The sequence below is a fragment of the Argiope bruennichi genome, chromosome 5 (genome assembly GCF_947563725.1).
Source record: "Argiope bruennichi chromosome 5, qqArgBrue1.1, whole genome shotgun sequence".
Lineage (NCBI taxonomy): Eukaryota > Metazoa > Arthropoda > Arachnida > Araneae > Araneidae > Argiope > Argiope bruennichi.
The window spans coordinates 78925980-78944960 of NC_079155.1; the positions used below are offsets into that span (position 1 = coordinate 78925980).

General features: G+C 24.8%; 1 protein-coding gene across 1 annotated transcript; it reads left to right on the top strand.

The window, feature by feature from the left end:
• Positions 1 to 377: 377 nt before the first annotated feature.
• Positions 378 to 18456, top strand: LOC129968889 (transmembrane protein 181-like). The gene is made up of 13 exons (XM_056083221.1): positions 378 to 625; positions 2196 to 2373; positions 2491 to 2581; positions 5987 to 6117; positions 6204 to 6329; positions 6635 to 6715; positions 6808 to 6907; positions 8850 to 8977; positions 9912 to 10061; positions 10159 to 10261; positions 10609 to 10833; positions 13579 to 13645; positions 17776 to 18456. The coding sequence occupies exons 1-13, from the start codon at positions 477 to 479 to the stop codon at positions 17840 to 17842; spliced, it is 1596 nt and encodes a 531-aa protein (XP_055939196.1). The 5' UTR covers positions 378 to 476; the 3' UTR covers positions 17843 to 18456.
• The last annotated feature ends 525 nt before the right edge of the window (positions 18457 to 18981 follow it).

Consider the following 18981-nt stretch of genomic DNA (forward strand, 5'->3'; position numbering starts at 1 on the left):
CATATGATCAATAAGTCCCGTCGCAATTATTTGGAAGGTCTTGGGACAATCCGCATGTTCTTGTTCTGGAATCTCAACCGCATTTGATTGACAGGATTGTTAGTTACTTTCTGGAGGGATCCATGAACTGTTATCGAAAATATTGTCGTTACATAGATTTCGATGGTTTGAATCATATCTTTCCCTCAGTAAATCATTTTTTTACATAGATTACAAAATAACTGTTCGTCGTCTCTATATTGATCGATCTCTAATTTCTAATTTATCAGATATACTTAAGCTATAGTCGACGCAAGCAGAAAATCTTAATTTTTTTTAAATATTTGGCAACACGTTGCGGTTGCCTAGCAACGAAAAGAATCGATTTTTTGAAATTGCGAAGTGGTGAATGAATAGATGACATGACTGGAGGACTCAGCCGTATGTTGCCGAATGCGTTGCAGAAAATACATTAATTGATATTTTATTTTTGTATCATGCCTTCTGATTTCAGTGCATTCAATCCAATGTTCCCAGCACGTACGTGGAGGCTCAAAATGCGATCAGCATTTTCGCAGTTCGGTGATATGTTTAGCGAGTTTGGAAAAAATATTGCTCCTACTTATTATCATGATCGCTGTGAGAGGTAAGATGATATTTATGAACATTGTTTTTTTTATTTATTTATATAATGGCGTGCTCTTGGTCAATTGTCAGTTCAGTTGAATTTTTATTTTAAAAATGATTAATTTATTGCTATACGTAAGCCTAATATTTAAAAGTTATTTGAAGCATATGTTTTTTTTTTTTTTTTTTTTTTTTTTTTTAAGATGTAGAATGCCTTATGCTTATTAGAAACTATATTGTCTTCGAAGATGGGTTAAAAGGGCATTGATTTGTGTAATTCATATATTAATGATGCATGGATTTTTGAAATGTGGTTTATATGTGTTATACAAATTTTGGTAAAAGTTACTTTTAGTGTGCACCCAGCTGCGCCAACAACGCCAAGTCGCCAATAAAGATGGCGGACAAAATAAACAAATACTTCCACAGAACAGTTACGGTTACCATTTCCCGGCATCTAATTAGGACTTTTTAAGTATTTTTTTTTTTTTCCATACTGCCCGGTGCCTTCTACAGATGCCTTCGGCATCTGTAGAAGGCACCGGGCAGAATTTTTTAACTTAAAAAAAACATCCTACGGCTTCGCTAGCAGCGGGAGCGGGAACCTAGTAGCTTCGCTAGCACATTTAACATAAAGACTGTGTGGAAAACAGAAACAGTACATAACCAAGAGAAAAGAAAAAACGGAGAAATAAGCAATCGGAACATTCTCCATACAAAATTTCAAACAAACATACTTTCCCCACCTTCATCAACTTGTAAAAGAATATATTCCACTCACCTTCCATCCATTCTGCCGGTTCGATATCAAACCATTCTCAATACAAAATTTCAAACAAGCATCCTTTCCTAATTTCATTAACTCGTAAAATATATATGTATGCATATTTAACTCGCTCTTCATCCATTCTACAGGTTCGAAATAATCCCGACATAACAAATTATGAAGGGAACCAACCGTTATAACACCAAAAGAATTACGAGAACTGCGAAGAATTCCATTTGCAGCTGTCTTTGAAAGTGAGAATGCAGACGATTTTTTTAAAGCGAATACTGACAATTAAAAATTGCAAAAGAATAAATATTTTCTGTTCGTATTCACATTAAAAAAAGAAAGAAGAAAATAACTTTTAATTATAAGCTTAAATTTCTTTATAATAAAGAACAAAAGTAAAATCTTTAATCGATATTTTTTTAATATTTTTAATTTAACATTTTTCATAATTTAATTGTAGTTTAAGTACAACTCAACCATTGCAAAAAGTAGTAAACAAAACAGCAGTACGGTTGCTAGAAGAGGAATCCGATGGGTTGCAATATTGGCGACAAACAGCTGGTGCACACTAATCTTCACTCAGGCCCAAATTTTAATTTTTTTCTTTGCGCTGATTAATGTTTCAACTAGAATTTCATTTGCTTTGCTTATTTTTTTATTTAACCAATTTTAATTATATTCTATTATTTCCATCTCTTGGATGAGCTCTTATTTCTTCCTGATGAAAAAAAAAAAAAAAAAAAAAAAAACTTGTTATTAAATTATTTATTTTAACAGAAAAATAACCTTAAACATTTCTTTGGTCTGTTTAAAGGTCAGTTCAGATGAGACTTTATACTATGCACAAAAGAGAATTTGTTCTTGCTATCTCTGGCTTTTTTGCAAGTTTTGGCCTATTTGTATTTATTGGACTTGCTGGACCTCCCATTACTAACACAATTACTGTAAATACTACTAACCTTAACCCAAAGCTTAACCATTCACAAATGGCTGTAAGTATGAATTATTTACTAAATTATTTTATTATCTGAAATTATTCACATATATAATTAAAATCTTATATGAATTTTTCATCGTTTTTAATTGTTTTGGTATTTCTCTATTGTTAGACTGGACCATTTGTTCTCCGTTCTCCTGCAGTATCAACTTTCAGTCAACAGTTATGGGTGATTGCTAGGATTATTCTTAAACATGGGGATGGTATTTAAATTTTTCCTAATTAAATAACAATTATAGTGTTTAGTATTTTTGTGTTCTAGATTTTAATGGTCTTTGGGAGAGATCTTGATTCTCAAATAATTCTGATTTCAAATTTCTCCTAATTTTCAAATCATTTCCTTTTTGATAATTATTAGAATATTTTTAAATTTATTTATATTGGCACTCATTTTAAAAACATCTATATTTTACTGTAATTGAGTCACCATTTTAGTGGTTGTTTGTGTAAGAATGACTGGACTGTCAAGTTTGTTATAGCTTCTTTGTTTTCTTATTTGTGATAGATGGATATCTTCAATCAGGAGCATCATCTTCAATAAATAACAAAAGTTAACTAGGAATTTAATTGAATGATTTTTCAATATACAATCCACTTAATTAGAAAGACCCACTGTATTTCAACTTATAATTATTATTATAAATATTTTAAATACCATTGAAAAAAATTAGATGATAAAATGGAATCACAAATCATTTAAGAAAATGTCGTTATAAGATACATTAATAATTATTATTGCCCAATATTCTTTTGACTAATAATAAAAGCAATAATTAAAAATAATAAATTCTTTTTTGTATAAATCTTTTCTTTTCTTTTGGCATAAAAGCTAAGTGTCTAAATAGAAAACAAATTCATTTTTTCAAAACAATATTTATTTGGCCTTGCAGACTAGTTGTAGTGTTAAAAATATCATTTCTTATTAAACAAGTTCTCTTGTTAAACATTTGTGCAATTGATAATGATGTTATTGCAAGGATTGAATTATTTATGGTTACTTGTGAATTAACTATGTGCCATTAATGAATGAAGTCAAATTTTGATTTTGAGAAAATCTATTAACATTTTTTTTTTTTTACTATTAATTTCTAGCGCATGGTTAATATATAAATATCAATTTTTATAAAGCATAAAGTTTTAACCATACTATATGATTACATTGTAGAATTTTAAGTACTTTTAATAATTTAAATTGTTTTATTTTCTTTTAAAGAATGCAATCTAATAATACTGAATTTCTGTTTAACTAAATTTGCAGTGTTAAATTTCTCAAAGCAATTAATTACTAAATAAATCCAATATCTAATAATGAATGAGTATGTGTTCTGGTGCTTTATTTAAGACCAGAGTCTAGAGCTGCCTAAATTGGCACATGTATACATTAAAAGATGGACATGTGCAACTTAATTTTTTTTTTGAAATTTTAATTTTAATTAATTTAAAATTAAAAAGATTTTTTTTTCAATAACTTACAAAAGATTTCTACTCAAAAAAGATTTCTGGATCACTAAAATTCTCAAAAATTATCTTTTCATTGATATAAGTTTTTTAAAATTATTTTTTCCTATTTTTAATCAATTAAAAAATATTTTAAGTGTATTTTACCACAACATATTTCATGTTGGAATGAAATTCAAATGATATTTTTTGTCACTACTAATGTTTAATCCTGAATTTTTTTTCCCCTTTGTAAACTTCAGAAGTAAGCATTGATGGAACTTTTTTTAAGTGTATCCATTTTGAAACACCTTACCTCTGATGACCAGTTGATTTGCCAGGAATATTCGTTATATTTAATTTCAGATAAAACATTTAGATATGATCATGATTCTATAAAATTGATAGACATTGAAACCACATTGTTGTCTTCTTTAAGATCTGTTCATTGTGTGTATGAATGCTTTGTAATGGAAATTAGTCACATAACATCATAGCACTATTAAAAACTAAAACTTACAATATATCTATATTTTAAAGTTTGTTATTGCAGCCACTTTTTTTATTTGTCTTGTAAACTAAACACACAAAATCCTTCTTTCCCTCTTCTTTCTTCTTGTAAAGTCATGTGATTAAATTTTTAATGAAACTATGAAAATTACTTGAATTTCAGAGTAACTATACAGCCTTTAGTTGGATATTAAATCAGTATTTTTAAAAAATTGCCAAATTTCAGAAAAAAATTTGTTTGATTATTTCATTGGTATCAATAAATTGATAGTTATTTTGAAATAGCATAAAATTCATTGTGCAATAATATTTTTAGAAGTTATCATGGAAAAATTTCAAAATGCAGCTAAATTTTTAATTAAAACTCTAGTTCAAATTTTTTTTAAAAATCGCTCTTTTTTGTGCATTTCCATTCTCTAAGTATAAATAGGTCAAATTTAGTAGCTATTGATCACATGGTCTGGACTGTAAATGCCATTACAAACACACATATTATCTTCATTATTGGTAGATAGAAATAGATGTATAAAAATATATTATCTTTCTTTTTTGTCTATTTTAGTGTACTGATTTTTTTTTTTAGTTGAATCATAGAATTTTTTTCATTAAATAATCCTGCGAATTATTACACATAAAACTTCAATGCTGAACAATTCTACTTTCTGTTCTTAAATTTTAAATAAAAGTTGGTATTTCTGTGTTGTAGTAAAAAATACAATATACCTATACCTAAATTCAATTGCTAAGCAACCAAGATGTATCTTTAAGATGGTTACATTATTTATAATGGAATTAGATGATCTTTTCATAATCCCAACTGTGAAATAATTCTGAAAGCCACTATAAGATTGTTTAGTTTTGTCAAGAATGTTTTTGTATTAGTTGAAGTTTAACCTCTTGTATTTTTTGAATGAAAGGTAAATTTTCACTAGAATTAAGATTTTCACAAGAATTCAGATTAATTCACTAGAATTAGAACAAAAATTGGGAGGATGTATTGCACAATGAATAGAATAATGCAAGACCTTTAAAATAGTATGTGTTACATGTCTATCAAAGATTAAAAATATTTTGCTGATGAAATGAGCAGCAGCAAGCTCATAATATATTCTGTTGGAAATTTGAGCAACCATTAATCTCTGTGAACCAGCCTTTAAAAAAAGGCTGCTAGTTATAACTAAATACTGAATCTACAAATTTAAATAAATGTATAGAAAGGAATAATCATGTTTATATTTTTAAAAATATGCTTGTTAAATTTAGTACTTGTGTATTAATTGCATACCAGTAGTAAACATAATCAAAACTTAGTTGAGAAAGAACCTTTTAGCAAATGGTCTTTGGTTGTTATCCCTGGCATGTGATTAATACACAAGTTCTCAGATTGTTCACAGTTAATAATTTTACAAATTTATAAAAATATTATGTAAAGCATATTTTTCAATAAAATTTTTTAGCCATTTAATGGTTTAAAAATTAAAAAAAACAACAACTTTTGACTACTATTAAAAAGCTCTTTACCACCGTTCTTCAGCAAATTTTATTAATTGAATACTGCTTCATTTTTGAAGAAAATATTTCATTAGAAGTTATGCATTCAGTAGGAAATTAAACAAAGGATATTAGCATATTCTTTATATATATGTGTGTATTTTATTCAGATGAGAGATTTAACAAGCCTTTCCATGTGTCTGTTACAATCCATGGAGTTACCGACCAAAACAAAATTGTTGTTGTCTTAGGGAATCAGCATAGCCACAACCGCACGAGGGAGCTTCATTGTTTTAATAGTGTGAGTCAGTTTCCTTTGCATAGATTAAATATTCTTTATACAAAACTATAACCAATTAAAGAAATATTTTCAAAAACATCTTTCAGGTATGTGAAGAATTTACCATACTTCACCTGGGTTTCTTAGATTATGCACATTACATCATAACTGTAAATTTTTATGGGCTTGAAAGGATTGAAGAAAATTACAATATGAAAGATGTAGTTTTCTATGTAAGTAGTTTTTTTTTTTTATTTTAAAATTCATAGAAATGTTAATGTTAATTCTTTAAATCTTAAGAAATCTTGTGTGATTCACTTTCAGTTTTAATTTTTCCTACTAATAGTTAATTTTTTTTTCTCTTATTCCCTTTATAATGTTTTGAATGGTATTATCAATTATCTTTTTCTTTTCTATAGTGTCTTATTTTTTCATATGTTATAACTTTACTTTATAAATATTTTTAAAATTTTTCATAAATAAAATTAAGAAAATATTATATTTGAAATTATAAGAACTTACTTCTTTTCTTTTGCAGTTTAAAACTTATAATCCCTCATTTACGAAGATTGAAATATGGTTTCGCTGCATCTTCATAGTTCTTACTTTTGCTACATCTGTATGTCTTTTATCAATTATCTTTTATTTCTTTAAAATTTCTAACCTTTTTTATATATAAAATCAATAAAATTTATTATTTGTATCTTATAGTGCTGGTTTGCATATTCATTGAGATTTTTCTACTTCTTTGATTGGTCCATTGAACAGAAATGGATATCTGTTCTTTTACCTCTCCTTGTATTATACAATGGTATGATAATTATATATTTTTAAATCTTTAAACATTCAAATGTACATCACTTTCATACATGGTAATCAGTGGTAGTTTTTCATCAAATTATAATAGAAGACAAAATGTGCCCCAAATATATCAGTTTTAGAACATTAATGTTGGTAGGTTGGTATTACTATCTGTAAACTGCAGAATGTTATATGCTCTATGAAAAAATTATTCAAAACATTCTATAGAGTGTAGTATAGGACTTAGAACTATCAAATGAGGTATATAAATTCTCGAGATGTAGGTAATTATTTACTAAAATGAAACTTTTAAAAGTCTTAACTAAATTTTAGTTAAAAATTTATAAACATTTTAATGTTTTTCCTCATTAATTTCAGAACATATTGTTGTACAAAAATCATTTTTTCTCATTTAAAATTCAAAAATAACTGTTCAGTCATATTTGTTTTATTTCTGAATAATTTTTTTTCTCTGATTTTGATAAATTAAATTCTTAAATAGATTTTGCAACGATATTTTGTGATTTTAATTACTATTAATTTTAATTAAATTATAATGATATTAAATACATTTTTTCAATGCACTTCATTATTATTGTATAGTTAAAGACAAAGTTTAGAAATAAAATAAAAATAGATTAATCAAATAAAAATATTATCATGCCATAATGTTTTGGGCCAAAGATTCAAATCTATTATAATTATTTTTCTCACTAGAATGACAAAACTCAAAATGTGTAACTTTTTCTTTAATAACTAAAATTTACCATTTGGGGTATTTTTGAAATTTTTGGTGACTTTTTCTTTAATGATATAATATGAGACATTTCAACAAGAAACACAATATCCTAAGATTGTACCTGAAGTATTGTTTTCTAACATCTATGGGAAAACAATTTATAGTTTTTAGTTTTCTTAGCTAAACTGTTTTCTTTTTTCTTCCCTTACACAAAATACTTATAATAATAATACTTATAATAAATAAGCATAAAAAGGAGAAAATTATAAATAAATTCAAATGACAAAATGAATAAAATTAATATAAATATATGCTTTTTGAAAAAATTTTAAATAGTGATTGAAATACAATTTCATAAAATTCCTATAAATTTTTCAAGAATCTGCTATTGTATCTTCACTTCTAAAATCACCAGTAACTACAAAATATTATTTTAAATATTTAATAACAGTCTTATAATTAAAGAAATTTTCACCTGCTGGCATATATATTCTTATTACTGATTCCATACCTTGCCAATAATTACAAAATATAAGTTTCCTCATTTGATTAAAGAAAAACTTATTTTCTTTTCATTTTTTATTATTAATGATATAATTCTTCTTTTCAACCAATGGCATATGTAGTATTTATTTAATGAAGATGTCTGCTGTTAGAGACCCTTCCCCCTTCAACTTTGAGTATATGAGCAAATTTTTTGTGCTCCTCTGTGTATTTAGAATCCTCTTTTATTCATTCAGCTTGCTTCTAATGCAAATTAGGGTAACTAGACTTTTTACAGCGGAAATATTCATAAAATCTCTGTTTATTAAATTAAGCAAATTTATTATTTTATTCTATTGTACAATAACCAAAACCTAAAGTACGATAAACTCCTAGATTTTTGCTTTGTTTAATTTTTTTGTACTCGAAACTTCAACACCAACCAATTTTAGTTCTACTATCCAAAGATCATTTTTGCAAATTGTAAATAATAACTGTTTTTAAGTTTATATAAAATGTTGCAAACAGCTTTTCTCTTGCCTTACCTTAAAAAAAAAAAAAAAACTATTAGCTTAAAATACAGAATTCTGTTGCATTCATTAATTTTTACTACTGGTTTTTACTTCTGATTAAAAATAGAAAAGTTGATTTAGATTTTATTTCTTGATTTAAATTACTTTAGTGAATTCAGGAATTGTGGCATTATTCAATTATTTTTCATCTTACCTAGATCCAGTATTTCCATTGTCATTTTTGGTAAATAGTTGGGTCCCTGGATTGTTGGATGCTATGTTTCAAGCAACATTTTTATGTGCTCTGCTTCTTTTTTGGCTCTGCATATACCATGGTATTAGACAGGTATATTTGTTTATTTGAATACATTATGAAAACTTTAAATTAAATTAAAGTTATACAGTTGAAATCTGATTTCTGATATTGTCACTTCACCAAAGACAATGTGATAAGTTTCTAGCCAATATGGAAACCAAATAGTCAAATTGAATGGGTTGTTTATACTGGTAGGCATTTTGCTTCTTAACATTCTCAGATAGCTGAATCATTTGCAACCAGACAAAAAATAGGCTTTAGTAAACCTTTTTTTTTTTTTTTTAATATTTACTTTATAATGTTTACCGTATACTATAAGAGATGTAATACAATAATCAAGCTTATTGCTATATAAAGATTAGTCACATCTGATATTTTAAAAGAATTTCATTACTGTAGATTGCTTGTAACAATTGCTTCTAACAAAATTTTATAAAAATTATCTTGTATTATTCTGATGTAAGATAATATTATAATCAGTATTAATAGGGTATGAAAATTTTGTGTTTGCTAATTAATTTCTCTTATTTGCATCGTATGTGCTGAAATATTCAATAAAAAAAATTCTTATCTTCGATAAATTAATAATTTACTTCTTCCTTTCTTTCAGTCTGCATCACAAATACAAGAGAAAAGGAGAGAAAAATTTTTCCCTTTAATGGTTTTGCAATGAGATTTTCATAGGAATTTCTTTGACATGTGTAGACTTAGGAAAGAAAATCTTGGGTATCTTTAAAAGAATATTCTATGAATTAGGGAATTTTATTCCTTTGCTCGGAGCATGAAAAAATATTTGAATCGTTAGATTTCTAGAGTGTTTGTTAAAAGTAGTTAAATAAAAGGTGGGAATTGATCAGGAAATAAGAGAACATTTTAGAATGATGTTAATATGGAATAAATTAATATTTCAATTAGATTAAGAAATATCATTACATTTATATATAATTTTTTTTCTCCCTTTCAGAATGAACGTAGTTTTTCCAAGTTTTACCTTCCAAAGTGTATTATAATAGGTTTACTTTGGTTATCTGCATTCACTTTAGCCTCTTGGCAGAAATATAATGAATTACGGGATCCCACATATAATTATAAAGTGGATACTGGCCATTTCATGGTTTGTAATTTTTATTTTTTCCATTTTAGAATGAAGTTGAAAAATAAGTGTCTGATAATAAATATGATTATTAATTTATGCTTCTCATATTTTTTAGGGATTTAAAGTATTTTTCTTTACTATTGGATCCATTTACTTAGTTTACCTGTTTTATCTCATCATAAGAGCTTACACGGAACTTCGTTCTATGCCATACTTTGGTAATATATTATTTTTTTTATTTACATGTAATATATTACTTTTTATTTTGGTGATCTACTTATTTTGTTTTTTAATGCTTTTGTTTTCTAAAATGCATTTCTTGACTCTCATATTATTTGAAGAAAGTAAAATGTTTAAAAGTTAGTATGAATATAAATGTTTTATATTTTAGTATAAAAACCAGTGCTGATTTTATATTAATATTATTCATTAATTTGAATTTAAACTTTTATTCAAATGCATTATGCAAAAGCAAACTAATCAACTTTTTACTCCTGTGATTAATCATTATTGTGTGTAATACTTTGAATAAAATGCTGGAATATTTTTCTTTTTATCCCAATAGATGTGAGATTGAAATTTCTTACCATTCTCATGGTAATTGTGCTGTCAATTAGCATAGCTGTTACAGTTCTTAGGTTTGGTGTTTCTGTCCTTCAAGATAATTTTGTTGCTGAGTTATCAACTAATTATGGCAGCTCTGCTGAATTTATGTCATTTTACAGTTTGTTGAATTTTTATCTTGTTACCATGGCTTATGTCTATGCACCACCAAGAGGAGCATTTTTTGGTAAATGTTTTTGATTTTTTTTTTTTTAAATTTAGTATTTACCTGAATATAACTACATAAGTAATCTTGTCGAATTCAAATACTTATTCAATTTTTTTGCTAGATAATTTAATGGTTATAAAGTGATTTTGTATCAAACATTTGTTATTAAGTTTCATTTCAAATAATTGGTATATAAAAATTCTGTTTAGAATTCTGACGAAAAATTTTGAATCAGTTGAGATATTTTAAAATTTTAACTGAATTTTTTTTAAATTGCAATTCTTGGGTGTTAATCACCCTTTCTTTTGAAAATTATGTTTAATATTTTCATTCACTGAGTTAATTTTCTCTTTTTTTTGTTGGGAAAAAATATTTTCATTTCTTATTTTTGTATAATTATTAATTTATTTAAATGAATTATAAATTATAAATAAAAATTTCTGTTTCTATATTGAATTTAAAATTCTCCTTAAACTATGAATATGGTATTGTAAATACTTTTAAGAAGTTATGAAAAATCATGTGGTTATAAAACTTTTAACAGAAATTCACTATTTCAGCATAGTATACTTTTCTATTGATTGAAATCTTATATATATATATATATATATATATATATATATATTGCACAATTTTTAAAATAATTTTTATTTAATCATTTATTATTATTATTATTACTTTAATAATATCAATAAATATTTCTATAATCTAAGATGGCCTGAGTAAAATTTGGCAAACTCTTATTTAGGGAATGTTATCTTTTGTAAATTATATATTTGGATTACTTTTAATGTTAATTTTTTTTTAAAAAAAAAAAAGTTCTATGATGGTTAAAAGAATTATTTGTCTACCTAATTTCTTAATTTCTGAAAGAATTGTTTCTTTATTTTAATTGTATTAAAAATGAAGAATCTTTCACATGTTTAGTAATTTATAATAAATTCTAATAAACATGAATAAGAAAGGTTATTAAAAATAATAAAATATTATTTTCTTTTATACAAAGTAAAGAGAAAGTATTGCGATTGTCAAAAAGATTTTTTATGAATCCTCACATTTTAGATCTTTCTGAGTTCAAAAACTCCTTTTTTGCATTATGTCTGTCAGTCTGTCTGTCACAATAATAACTCAAAATTACTTTGAGCTAGACTTAAAAAATTTGGACATGACCTTTAAACCAAATTTGTATTAAATTTTTAATGAAATCCATTCAAAGTCTGTCTGTCCAATATATATTAGCATGATAATTACTAAACAAAGAAGGCTGGATGGATAAAATTTAGTTTATAAGTATCTAAAGTGTAGATACTTATAAAGCTTGAAACCAAATCAGTTGAGTAGGTGACTTTCTGTCAATGTTTCACAAGCACTCAATACTCAATTTAATTCATGTAAACTCAATAATTCAAAAATATAATTACTTAAATGTATAAAATTTGATTTTGTGGCTATATTCGTAATTTCGTGTCCCAATTTTAATTTCAATCAGTTATATACAACGCTTCTAAAACACTAATTTGATTTTTGTTGATTATTTTTAAATGGCAAGGATTAATCACCAAAAAGATCGCTAAGGATTGATAATAAATTCTGTCAAAATACTAAATTCTCGTGACAGATCAGTATTTTGTAATTATTATTCACCGTGCTGGACATTTGCGACTTTACCCAAGGTCCACAATTTTAATAACACTTTTATTAGAGAGTATACAAGAAGGTATTGGAGACAAACTCCTTTTATGAAACTAGTTAAAATAAACCAAGTGATATTTTCCCTGATATTTATCACAAGTATCAATTTTTATATTTTATAAATCAAAATAAACAAATAATTTGTGCAACAAAAAAAAAAAATAAATAATAGGAATTGAATGTAATAATATTTTATTAAGCTGTCTGACAGATTAATTCACCTCTAACACATACTTACTGCTAGGAATAAGATGGTAAACACAAACACAACCAGTTATACTGTTTTTTAAAATCTCAGGTTCATGTTGCAAAAAAAAAAAAAAAAAAGATTTTATGTGAGGTATCTTAGAAGCCTCAGGTACCTCACATGGACACAATTTTAAATATCCTTTTTTATTTAAAGGTATATAAAAATTTATATACTTTTAGATAAAAAGGGTGTGGGGTGATTTATTAATACACACTTATACATCAGTCAAACATAACAAAGCTGAATATAAACAAATTTGATATTAAAAGATTTATCTACTTTTAAATGTTTTAACTAAATAAAACTATTTTGTGTAATATTAATAAACTTCATCAGTAATTGTTTATAATACTTAATAATAATAAATCTACATATACATCTAAATATATATTACAAACTAATAAATATTATGGAAGACATTTAAACATTTGAAATTTCCTTTAAAGAATATCACTTGGTTCTTGTAGTACATCGAGATAATTCTCTAATGATAAATGAGTGTACATTAAATGGATGCAAATTACACCCCACCTTTATGTCTTAGCCAATGAATATCTTTGCCAAAACTTCTTTTGGATATAGACTTTGTAATTAGCATTTCAAAATTTAATTAACATTTTTCTATCTTGATTAAAAAAAGATAATTAAAGATTAAAATGGCATTCAAAGTTTTAAAAAAATAAAAATGATATTTATAATTATTTAAGAATTTTAAAACATTTTAATGCACAAAATTAATCAAAACTTAATATATATCTAATATTTTAATTTCATAGCAATTTTAGAACCTGAACATACTGACATTTTTTTTTTTCTTTCAGAAACACGAGTAAAAGATAATCCCACCTTATCAATGATTAATGATTCTGATGAAGAAGTCATTTATGCGTAAGTTTTTATTTTTCTGACAATAATGGTCATTTATGATATACAGGTACTTCTAAAGAGAATGAAATAAGAAATTAATTTACTTAAAGGAAATAGATCTGCATTTAATTTTCAAAAAGTTACTCTTTTTAAATTTTGCAAGATTTTTTTAGATAGCCCTTGTCAAGATCGGTCAGTTAGAAAAAGTTTTATTTTTTCTGCAACAAGATCATTAGAAAAAAAAAACTATATATGTATCTTAAAAATTGTGTAAATTCTGCTAAAAGGAAAAATATTGGTACCATTAATTAAATTAGAAGTATATTGAAAATGACAGATATCTGATTAGACATCTGTCTAGGGTCACTTGACTGAAGGAAAGCCATGCTCATGAAAATTAAAAAACATTGTTAGCTTAGTTGCCTTTAAAAAATATAAATTCTTCTAATTATAAAATAAAAGAATAATATTAAGAGTTTGTCAAGTATAACTGATTATATATGTATCATTTTTCATTGATTCACTTTATTATGTTAGTATCTGTAAAGACCAATAATCAATATTATTCTTCATATTGTCGCTACCACTCAATCATGAATCATGATTTTTTTAAAAAGCATATTAAAAAGTTAATAAAAAAACAACAAAAACTGTAAATTAAATCATTAATTGATTTAGAGAAAAATATATTGAAATGTGAAGATAAATAATGACTAATTGATTTAAAGAAAGCCTCATAATGTGGACTGCAAAATCTCTAAATCCACCAATATAGGTCAAGAACTGGAAACAGAACTGATAAGACATGAGAAAAAAATCTTGCAATTCTGCCTAGATTCACAAATTATTTATAAATTTTCTGTACATTTTTTTTTTTTAATGATATATACATATTTGCATTGGAGCTGTAAAATCATCATAAATTTGCTCGACTTTGCTTCTTCATTGTTCAATTCATGTTGACATGATAATATAAAAAGAATTGTGGGGATTTAATTTTCATCTTGCAGGGCATCATAGAAAATTTCACTTTCATTATGATAAAAATTATTTTGTTGACTGAAATAATTAGTTATTTTTTAATTATCTCTCAGTATTTTTAATTGCTTTTATGGGCTATAATTTTAATTAAATTTTGTAGATATTTATTAGCTCATAAACTTTGCTTAATATTTTAAATATGTTTTCCTGTTTATGTTGAAATTGTTTTAATAATCTATTTCACTAAATTTTGTTTTCATTTTCATTTTTTGAAATTAATTAATGTGTTAATTAATACTATTAGAGTTAGGCCTAAAAGTACACAGTTCATAGTTTTTCATTATTTAAAGAAATTCTTTTGAAAATTTCTCAGATCATCACTTTAGAATTGTAAAATCTAAAGTGATGATTTTTGATTTAACATTTTTATCTTTTCATTACTGTAATCTAAATTTTAAAAAATAGATGAGAAATTATTTCCTATTCAAAAAGTTCCTCACAACTTAAAAAAGGTTGGATGTCAAGAACACACACATATAAATTAAATTATGTGTATGCATTCATTAAGATTAAATAACATTGTCCCTGGGATTGTGATGTCATTTGCAATTAATTGCTGTTAGCTTTATTAAGTAATGTTGTTTAAAAAGTAATAACAAACTGCAGGCAAGGTTTTTTAGAAAGGTAATTTATTTTCATCTGTAATATTCTACACTTTTTACAATGAGAGGGGGAGAAAAATGCTTTACCATCATTCACAGAACTGCTGGTATATCTATATCTGAACCATGGATCGATGAATAAGTCATGAAATTTTAGTAGCTTGTAGCATTCTGCAACTATTCATACTTAAAATATTCTTTGGAATTATTGCTTGTTTACGGGATAAAAACAGTCAGAACCCACTAAGATCATAACATGAATTACACAAATAATTTTATGTATGTATGAATGAAACAAACCATTAAATTAACTTTTTCTCATGTGGTTGAATTTTGAATGAAAAATTCTTTGATCCAGTAACACTTGAAGACTTTTTTGCAATCTGTAATTGGTCAAAAATTGTGGTTTGCCCCACTACTGATCTAAACAATGCTATTATAGATTTGTACATTGTCCCTATTTTCACATTTTTAAATGATAATAGAAAATTTTATAAATCATATGTAATTTGCTTCTTTATAATTCAATAAGGAAACAGATGCACATCTTTTTTCTAATCCATTTGCAGAAAAAAAGAAAAGTTTTTAATTTTGTAATTTTGCTTTAAAAAAATCAAATAAAGATATAAAAAAAGCACATTTTTTTGTAAAAAGAGAGGTCTATTTCAGTAACGTAAATTTATTTCTAATCTTATCTTGAATAGTTTTGTAATTTATATTACCTACTTATGTTCAAAAAGTAAAAAATTAAACACATGTTTCAAATCTTTGAAACTTATGTAGTAACTCCATATTGTTACTACATAATGCTTCACAATTTAAAGTAGTGTTAAATTACATCTGTTATTTAAATAGAATTTATTTTATATCTTCTGAAATTATTTTATTAGAAAATACCACAATGTTGTTAGTATGGAAAATAGCATCAAATTAAAAAATGTATTCAATTTTATTATACCTATTTTTAGACATTTAATTTCCACATCTTTAGGATTAATTGAAAACACCTGTAATAAAATTAATATTTGTATAGATGTTATTCAATCTTGTCATAGTCATTCCTAATCAACTAATTAGAATCCAGCTAATTCCTAAATTTTAAAGTGAAAAAAATCTTCTAAATGACAAAGGATTTTATTCAATGTTTAATTTAAGTGTACATCTGAAAAAATTACAATGTCTAAATTTGTATAAATCTCCCAATATTATTAATCATATTTAGTGAAATAATCTTATACCCTAATATTTTTTCCAGAAACATTTCATATTTCTTTGACTAAAACTGAATAAGTTATGAAACTGTACATATCTTTATTTCACACCATAGAAATAAAGAAATTCAAAGCTTTGCAATTCATGAAAGAAAACATGAACTTTCTTTGCATAAAATGTTGTTTGCAAAATATGATTAATTAAAAAAAAATTATAATTTACAAAATATGATTAATAGAGCTAGAGATTAGGTTTAGGTTAAATTATTTTTTCAGCAGAACTTTTCTTGACTCAAATGATATAAAAATTAATTTTTTACTTCATTCAAAATATTTTTATTTATCTCTAACAGTTAGCTTTGGGGCATGTTATAACGGATAGAATCAATTAGAGTGTAAAATAGCTAATTGTTGTACAGTTTAACAATTTTATTTAATAATGATTTGTGTTCCAAGTAAACTATAAAATAATAAGCATGCAATGATACAAGTTATATATTTTTTATTTTAATTAAAATAACTTTCAGGATTCTATTAATTAAATTTCATATGTTAAAATAGAAAACATCAAAAATAATAAATAAATTAGAAGCATGAATTCTTTAAGTGCTTTGAGAACAAAGGAGGCATAGTGAAAAAAAAAATTCTAACACAAAAAGGCTTTTTTTTCTATAATATATATATATATATAAAACAGTTTTGCTTTTTTTTTTTTGAAATACTGCCAACAAAAAGAATTTATATTTTATTCTTTTTAACAAACCGTTCTATCATTAGATCAATTGTAGAATAAGTAGTGAATATGCAGAATACTTCATTTGTTACACATTTTAAATTACTTAAGGTATTATTTATGAACTATAAATTAATATTTCTTCCTAAAACAGCACTTAAAAGTGATTCCAAAAAATAATCTAATTATTTAGTTTTATTTTTTCACTCGAATGATTGTAATGCATTAGGTATTGATTGCAATTCCTAACTGGAAGATTGCTAGTGGAAAATTTTATGTTTATGTTATTTTTAGATTATAATGAAATTTTGATGAAGTTATTTTTTTTATTACTAATCATTTTTAAATATATATCAATCATTTTATATATATATAGAATATTTATCAAAGTTTTAATTTCAAAAGCAATTAAGAAAAATTAATAATGATCAAATCTTTTGTAGTTATTGTCATATTTGTAATGATATTTTTATAAATATACTTACTTTTTATATTTAGAAAATATTTTTAAAAAATTTAAATTATACCTGCAGTATTAATGGATATCTACATATTTCATTTCAGGTCTGATTCGGAAAATAGACCTTTAAATCCAATTAGAAAAAGTCCAGATAAAGAAGAAAGCGATTAAAATTTGTGCACTGAGAATTGCTACATTTTGACACCAAAACAAAATTTCATTATTATGTTTCATGTCATCCATTTATTTAATCGTTTTCATTTTATTCACTTTATTTATAATCATATAATTTTCATTCATCTCAGAAATCTGAAATGGTAAGATTTACATTTTAGCATCAAACTTAGCAATGCAAAAATTATTCATGTTTGATATGAAATTTTTAAAATTCATACTGTGATAGAGTTTCAATTGTTCTTCCGATATTGTTGCTGTTATATTTATTCATACTATGCATATTTTAAAAAATATAATGCATTTCAGTTTAAACCACTTTTTGTTATGCATAGTTTCATTACCAAACCCAAGTATCTCTATACACAATGAATTATCTTCATATTTTGTACTAGAATTTCTACAAATAGAAGAATCATTTAACAGTGATGCATGAAATATTTCTCTCCCTTTTTCCATAATAATAAAATAGAAAAGTTTGCAATAATAAGTATGAAAGCAATTGACAACAGTGTGTTTACAATTTTGTTTTAGAAAAATTGTTTTAAGATTTACAAATTGCATAAATTTTAAATAGAAAGCATTTATGAAATTTTTTTAAATCTCACTTATGGAACTGTAATTACTTTTTGAGTCTACTGCAAACTAAAAATTAAAATGACTGTTAATGAGAAATTTTATTACTTTGAAATGTAGACAAAAAGATTTTTTTATGTGCATTTTTATTGTGAAGTGGAATTCAAAAATTTTTATGTAGTGATTTTAATTCAAAGAAGTTAAAGTGTTTTTCAAATTGTATACACATTCTATCAGTTTAGAAGTTTAAATTATGTTTGATCATTAAATAATTTTGAATTATTTTATTAAATAATGTCATTCTTATAAAGGCAACTTATAAGTGAAAGTACTTGTCGTATATCCTACAAATTAATATAATAGTTTTATCCTACATGTATAGCCAATATAAGTCATTACATAAATTATCATACATATGGAATCTTTAATAATTATCAATAACTTTAATAATTATTCTTCAGTTATTTTCCTTTAAAAGAAGGCTTTAGAGTAACAAGAGAAATTAATAGGAGAAATATGATTGAGAATTTGTTGAATCATTAACTTCTTAAAAACTTCTA

Coding starts and splice junctions, on each gene's coding strand:
- LOC129968889 (XM_056083221.1), top strand. CDS start 477: ATGCCTTCTGATTTCAGTGCATTCAATCCAATGTTCCCAGCACGTACG. Junction 6,118..6,203: donor AGCTTCATTGTTTTAATAGT/GTGAGTCAGTTT, acceptor AACATCTTTCAG/GTATGTGAAGAATTTACCAT. Junction 8,978..9,911: donor TATACCATGGTATTAGACAG/GTATATTTGTTT, acceptor TCTCCCTTTCAG/AATGAACGTAGTTTTTCCAA.